This window comes from Mustela nivalis (assembly GCF_964662115.1).
Source record: "Mustela nivalis genome assembly, chromosome: 10".
NCBI classification, from domain to species: domain Eukaryota; kingdom Metazoa; phylum Chordata; class Mammalia; order Carnivora; family Mustelidae; genus Mustela; species Mustela nivalis.
The window spans coordinates 41,323,813-41,331,147 of record NC_139029.1 but is presented as its reverse complement, the minus strand read 5'-3'; the positions used below and the strand labels follow the sequence as shown (position 1 = coordinate 41,331,147).

The window sequence follows — 7,335 nt, the reverse complement described above, 5'->3', positions numbered from 1 at the left end:
CCGCCGCTTGTCAAACCCTCCGCCCAGCCCCGCGCCGGGCCCTGCCCAGGCCCCCAGGCAAGGAGGCCCCGCCCTCGCGCCGCGATTGGCCTCTACGCGGCAGCCTCATCAAGCCAGTGGCTGGAGGGGCTGTCCGGCAGGTCTGGGCCCCGCCCCCGCCCCGGGATGCCGCCCCGCAGGACGCGGCGGCAGCGGCGGCTGCGGGGGCTGCGGCGCCAGTGGAGGCGCGCCGAACCGTGCGCCCCGCGAGCTGCAGCCGCGGCGGCAAGGTGAGCGGGGGCGCGGCTCATGACCCGGGGAGGGGGCGGGCGCCAGGGCCGAGTTCCGAGGGTAGGGTCCCAGCGACGCCGGAATCCCGGGACCTTTGGAATGGCGCGGGAGCGCAGCGAGGAGAGGAGAGTTTGGGGGCCCCGGGCCCTTGTTCCAGGAGGGATGTTGGAAGGGCCGAGACCCTGTGGAGAGGAACCGAGCGCGCGTGTTTGTGTTGTGTGAGCCGGTGAGGCTGCTGGTGTTGCTGAGTGTCTGAGCGAGTGAATGAGAGAGCAATTCGTGTGGCACGCCGTGTCTCCAGTGTGCATTTGCGGGGGTGTGTGGTATGCGTGGGAGCCAGCGTCCATGGGCGTTACCGACTTTGTGCGGGTTTGCCCGTGCGATGGGTTCATTTTCTCTGCTGCGCGTGGGAGTGTGCGTGTCTCCGTGTGCTCGTGATGGGTTCGTGCCGCAGGAGTGAGCGCCCATCATCGGACGCCCACTCTCGGGCTGGGGTGGTCGTGGGTAAGTCTCGGAGGGTCCGCGCCCCAGACCGGTGGGTGCGCAGTTCATCATCCCTGCGCGCAGCCGGGTCCCCGAAGCGCCCAGGAGGCGCGCAACCCCTGCCCCACCTGGAGTAGCCTCCGCAGCGTCGCCAGAGTCCTGCCCTGGAAATCCTAGTTGCCGCCCGCTCCTGTCTCACTGGGTGACACCGTACAGGCGCTCTCACCGCTCCAGGCCTCAGTTTCCCCATTCTTCCTTTGAAGAATGCCGGTGTTGGTGGAGGCAGATTTGAGCGGGAGGGTGCACGGGCTTCTCGGAATGCGCTGTGGCGGCGGGTGGCCAGGGCCCTCGACACACCAGAGAAGAAGTGCGAGCCACTCTGTGCCGGGAAGGGGCTTTTGCGGGATCAGGTGTGTTTGTCAGGTTAAGGTAAGTGTGGTGGGGCTAACCCATTTTAGAGACGGGGAATAAATCGAGGAGTGGTGGTGACCTGCCCAAACCTACCCTGGGACAAGAAAGGGGGCTGTTCCGTTCATTCTAACGCGCGGGTGCTGTCTCCCCTCTCCAGGAGCCCGGCGCGACCCCGGGTGGCCCGCCCTGCCCTGGCGCCATGCACTGCGAGGTGGCGGAGGCGCGCTCAGACAAGAGGCCGAAGGAGGCCCTCGGCGCTCCGGGTCCAGGCCGCGGGCCCACTGGCCTTGGCGGTACGCACATGGCCTTCAGGGTCACCGTGAGCGGCGGTGGCTGCGTGGATGGGGGCCCGCGTGACCTGCTGCCCCGGCCGCCTGTGCCGCCGCCGTGCGCCCACGACCTCCTCCGGCCACGGAGCCCCAGAGAGTTTGGGCAGTCCAAAGCCGCTGCCGCCGGGAAGGGTAAGACTCGCCCCACCAGCGTGCCTGGCAGAAGGTGTGGAGAAGTTCGGTCCGCCTGGCCCGAACACTGCACACCTTTGTGGGAACTTGGTGGTACTTTCTCTAGTGTTCATGAGTTTCTTTTTAGTGGTTTGGGACTTGGTCGTCATTATAAAATGATGGCCGTTTAAGAGGCATCTAATTTAAACTCAATAAACCTATTCTGGAGAAGGGTGTGTATAGAAAGTCCAGATTACATGATTTTGCATCTCTGTATTTCTGATAAAAGTTGTGTGAAACTTACAAAAAATCTTATAAATTAGGGTGACTAGCAACTGGACTATCTCTGAACTGCCTACAGGCATATTTGGACATATTCTAATGCTAAATAACAAAAACCAGAGGCTTTCAGCAAGACCTCTCCCTTCTTGGAACCTCAGTTTCCCCTTCTGCCAATTAAGGAATTAATTATATCGGATGATTTCTGGATTCCTGATGGAAAATTTTATGAATCTGTGATTCAGCCTGAGTTAATTTCTGGCTTAAAAGAAGGCCTTTCTGAATTTGAAGCTTCAGAAGCATAATCTTTGGTCAGAAGTTCCTTTGCAATATCCTTCCTCTACCCAGTGAGGCTGGTGGGTGTAAGGTGCAGGCCCCAGTAGGGTTCATGGGCTCAAAGTCGGCGATGATGCAGGCATTCTCATGAACCCGTTCTCATCACAGTTAATTATTATTGAGTCATTATTTATAAGTTTCATGCTGACAGATAATTAACCAGAAATTGGGGAGATTGTTAAGGTACAGATTGGTACCCCCTCCTCCCAGCTTATTTTCTCCCTGACAGAAACCAAGGCTTGGGATTTCATTATTTTAGCTTTTTGGGCTTCTTGGTTCTATTTTCAGGTGATTCTCAAGGAAGACAAAGATTTCTTTTGGCCCTGTAGACATAAATCCTTTAGCATCAGCCCCAGCAACTTAGAAAAGTTAGAGTGTCTTGGTTTTAGAGATGAGAGCTTCTTCTGGGGAGAAAATAACCAACCTCCAAATTCAGGCAGTGGTAAAATGAAATGAATGTAAACAGTGTTTTTCTTCTTGATGAAAACACCTGACTTTGTTGAAGAGTGCAATTTCTTGCCTCATTGTCAATGTTAGTCTCTTCTCCAACAGAGTGGGATCCTGTTTGAAAGGGTGGACACAGCAAACAATGGCTTCAGAGTATTATTACTGGGGTATGCATAGGAAGTGTTCTTTTACTGGGGAGAGAGGAGTGGTGGGTAGCAAGCAAGGCACAAGTAATATTTGCTGTGCTGAGCTCTTTAGCTTGCACCGTTCCACACATAATCCTCCCTTAAACAGGTACCTTCTTCAGTGTTTTAGGTTTTAAAAAAATCGTAGCTGTCCCTGAAGACGGAGTTCTCTTAGGACCTGGTGAATGTCTCTCCTAAATGTGGTCTCTGCTCAGAGCCGTGGTTAGAGACCTCATCAGGCTTTGCACATGAACTTTCTACTTCGATTCTTCCAAACCCCAGTTATTTTTATTTACACTCCCCTTCCCCCACCAATGTCTAATATATGAGATATTTAAGTCAGGATTGTATTGGGAAGGGGCAGAGGAGAATAAAGGAATGGGAGGAACAGCCTTTTTCTTTGTATCCTTAGATGGTCGTTCTGGTTAAGCTTTTTAAGAGGCTTCTAAACTTTTTTCTTCACTGTCTCCAGTGAGGCTGGTGGCATAGAATTTATCATACCCATTTGAAAGATGAGGAAATTGAGGCCTGAGAGTGGGGAAAACGTCTCCTGTGTAAAAGGCCACCCCGGGGTCTGGGTGGGAGTTCTCTGACCAGCCTTTGCTCACTGACCTGGGCTTGAAGAAATTTCCACTGTGACCTCTGTCCTTCTAAGAGAGTTCTTTCTCACAGTCCAGTCCCTCAGTGATCAGAGACAAAATGAACTTCCCCGCAGGGCTTCAGCCGTTCTCTTAAAAATGTCACAAGGAACCTTACTGCCCCTGCTCCTGCTCAAATATTCCCCAGACCACATAACCCTTTGAATGTTCGGTGTCTAGCTCCAAATCATAGGTTTATTTGAAACAGATGCAAATACCAATAAAAAAATATCCACGGACTATGCCCCGCCACCTATGATCTGTGGGAGCTTGGGGGGAAGCTGTTCTCTCTCTGAGCCTTAGTTTCCCCACTTATCAATTTAGTGCGAGACCGATTTGGAAAGACTGAGGAGAGCTTTAGTGAAAGGGTCTCTTCAGTGTCTGGTTATTGTGGGGATTCCTCTGGGAGTGTGTTTAATGTGCTCAGCCTCTGGTTTTCCATTTGCATGAGAGGTAATAATGTCTCCTCCCAGGGTAAATCTAACCATGGTTGTAAGAATGCTTTATAAACGAAGAAGCTAGAAGGGGTCACTTTTATTAATTCATGCCAGGCTACCATGCTAGGGTAAGTGATACTTGTGGTGAAGGAAGCAGGGAAAGGAGGGAGACCGGTTTGATTTTTAAAATATTGAATGTGAAGCTCACTCTCGGGTGCGCTGGCCGGGGGAAGCCGAGAGGAGCCAAGCTTCGGGTCTTTTGTGTCCACGTCTGCCCAGAGAGAAGACGGTACTGCTCCGCCTGGGGTCAGGTTTCAGATGAGCTGTCTTCTGCTTCAGATAGACCCTAAGCCGAGGAAGGGAGTGAGCCCTTGAATCCAGCAACTCATCCATATATGCTGGGCTTCTCGGTGTTTCCAGATCTGGAGTCAGGAGGCGCTGGGGATGGTGCGACGTCATGGACTAACATTGTCATCATTTACAATAAGAATCACGATCTGTTTATGGCAGAGTCCCGTTTATCCAGATTCCAGGCAGCTGCAAAGGCCAGATTACCAGATGCTGCGTTTTTCTTTCTTATTATTAAACACCCAACACTGTGCCTTTGGAAGTCCTGACAAGGAAAGAAGGTAAACATCTGGGCTTTATGGAGGCAGACGGCTTTGTGGTGATGGCCCGATGACGCTTGTTCCCTGTGCACAGTGCTTTCCGGTTTCCACCGTGTGTTCCCACACATTCTCTCATCTGCCCTCACGCCAACTGTGCTCTGCCTACCTTGTGGGCTGCTCTAAGGGGACAGATGTAGAGTGCTTTGTGGTCTTTAGAGTGCTGGGCACATCATGACTCTGACTCCCATTTTATAGATGAAGACACTGAGGCTCAAGGATGTGCTCAAAGCTACCAACAGAGAGTGGCAGTTTCTTTTTTCTTTTCTTTCTTTCTTTTTTTTTTTTTAAGATTTTATTTATTTATTTGACAGAGAGAGATCACAAGTAGGCAGAGATGCAGACAGAGAGAGGGGCAAGCAGGCTCCCTGCTGAGCAGAGAGCCCGATGTGGGGCTCAATCCCAGGACCCTGAGACCATGACCTGAGCCGAAGGCAGAGGCTTAACCCACTGAGCCACCCAGGCGCCCCTGAGAGAGTGGTGGTTTCTAAGCCTCTCTCTTCCAAATATTTGATTCTGGTTCCCCAGCTTGTACCTTCACTGAGAGCTAGCATAGCGGATGGCCTCCTGAATATTCCCAGAGAATTTAAAATATTTTTGCTTTTGGTGTTTTATCTGTCCTTTTTGGAAGTAATACCTATGCCATAGTTAGAAAACTTCTTAGTTTACCATTTGTCCAGAGTTGCTCTTCCCAGACTACGCCAGATAATGAGCTCGCTATTTAATTCACAGCGACTCTCTGGGATCCTTTTACATTGTGCGGAGATGGGGCAAATCCTAGCAAAAACAAAAAAAGAGACCGAGGATTGTGACACATGTGTGTCACTGCCATTAGTAAACAGCCATTGTAACATGGCCGTAAATGCCAAGAAGTAGTCAATCTTGTAACTTAAAAAAATAGCTAGTATATAGATTTTTTTTTTTTCTCAAAAAAAAGGAAAACAAAATGCAGTTGTAGTTTGTTTGCCGGGCATTAGAGACCAGGAATGGTGGAGAGTAAACATGACGGTTTTGGTGGTGTTACCTGGTAGAATTTCTTCATCCAAATCAGAAGCCCTTGTATGTCCTGGGGAGTCTTTGGAGGGGCTAGTGCACCCCTAATAGAAAGGTATGAGTTATTTTGAAAGCATTTACCCCCTCCGGCTCCGGTGGGCAATTTGCTTGCATTTCATCCATTTTAAAGTGCTGGTCCTGCGATCCGGAAATAATCAGATCCAAATTTTTTCGGTGCTTGAGGTTTCAAAAAAGGGGGAGAAAAACCTGCTGGCCAAATGTCAGGCTCTGTGAGACAAAGAGAGACATGTATGTGTGTGGGTACACAAACGCGATAGGAACATGTTGCGTCTACAGTCTTGAGAGTTATGTATCCGACAAATCTTTTATAGACGTGTAGCGGAAATAGAATTCCCAAAGATTCTCTAAGAATCCTGGGCGGCTAGAATTTCTCTTCCCTTCCTACCTCCCAAGCTCTCCAGAAGCTGCTGGGACTTGGTATACAAATGAAAAGGAGACCATCACAGGAGATCGTGACTTAATTTCGGCCTGGTCGTTTTTTGTCATTTTACCTGTCGTGCTTTGCTGGGCTGAGGTCTGAGGACCCCTTTAGCCATGGCCTCATATAGATAGGCTGTGTTGTTCCATCTGTGATTTAAAAGCGTAAGTTTCTTTATATGCTATGGTTTTCCTTCACACTTCTGAGAAAAAAAAAAAAAGCCCACCCCGTCTTTGACTTATTCATCTCTCTGCGTTATATTTGCGTGAGAAGCTAAATGAGCCAGCAAACTTAGTTTTACAGTGCGTTAAAATCTCATTACAGGCATAAGTGCACAATGAATCATTTAAAAAAATATATTCTTATGTTCTTTGTTTTGAATGTTGCATAATTATCATCATTTTCTTCGGTTTTATTTTGTGGAGTTTGGCCAGCATCCTAGAAAAGGAGAGAAACTAAAGTTTTCAATCCTTTTTTGGATAGGATTAGGAAAAAAAGAAACAACAAACAAATAAATACCAACTTTATTTGTAAATTGACCAGTGACTATTGCTAATTATGGCTTTTGCATAGAGAGGGTAATGGCTCTTCCTTCCCTCAATTTTCTTGAACCAGAATCCCCTTTTTTGAAACAGATACGGTGGTATTTCAACAACCTCACGTTATAGAATATGATTATATGTGACGTTAGATTATGAGGTTTGTTCATTTATTTTGCTAATACAGATTTTAGTTGCAATGAGTTTGGACCTGGAGAGTTGTGTTGTTTCTTTTGGTAGGGGGTAGTTTATTTTTGTGCTTAAAGAAACAAAGACATTTCGATTCAAAGGGGGAGAAGAAATGAAACAAACTTCTGCAGTGGGCTTTGAAAACTTCAACTGCCTTGTGCAGAAAGCACAGCTGTAATACCAGGGCCAGGAAAAAAAGAGCAAACTCCTGAAATATTCGTGCTGCTCGCCTTCACTGTGCTAATGATTCTAGCAGTTTAAAAACGGACTTCTTGTTTATCAACAGTGGCTGCGCGAATTAATAGTTTACAATGAATTAAAAAAAAAAAAAGCTCTCAGCATTAGAAGCAAAGTCCGGGACTGATAGCTGAAAAGGGGGAGGGTGGTTGTAGCTGTTTTGGTCTCCCTAGGCCTTATTTATAAGAAACTGAAAGGAAACAGACCTGGGATGGGGTGGGGGTAGGGAGAATACAACCCTAACCCAGTGGTCTTACAGTTTAAAGTCCCCGAAAGCATCTGTTTTC

At 48.7% G+C, this 7,335-nt stretch overlaps 1 protein-coding gene across 5 annotated transcripts in view; it reads left to right on the top strand.

The window, feature by feature from the left end:
• The first annotated feature begins 203 nt into the window (after positions 1-203).
• GLIS1 (GLIS family zinc finger 1) overlaps positions 204-7,335 on the top strand; it is a 214,280-nt gene continuing 207,148 nt past the window's right edge. For 2 of the 5 annotated variants that reach the window (XM_082688506.1, XM_082688505.1), the window contains exons 1-2: positions 1,017-1,182; positions 1,322-1,625. In XM_082688506.1, the coding sequence (XP_082544632.1) occupies positions 1,018-1,182; positions 1,322-1,625 (469 nt within the window). In that variant the 5' untranslated portion in view covers position 1,017. Of the gene's footprint in view, positions 270-1,016; positions 1,183-1,321; positions 1,626-7,335 lie in introns of those variants that run through there. The other 3 variants (XR_014299982.1, XM_082688507.1, XM_082688508.1) reach the window with 3 other exon arrangements.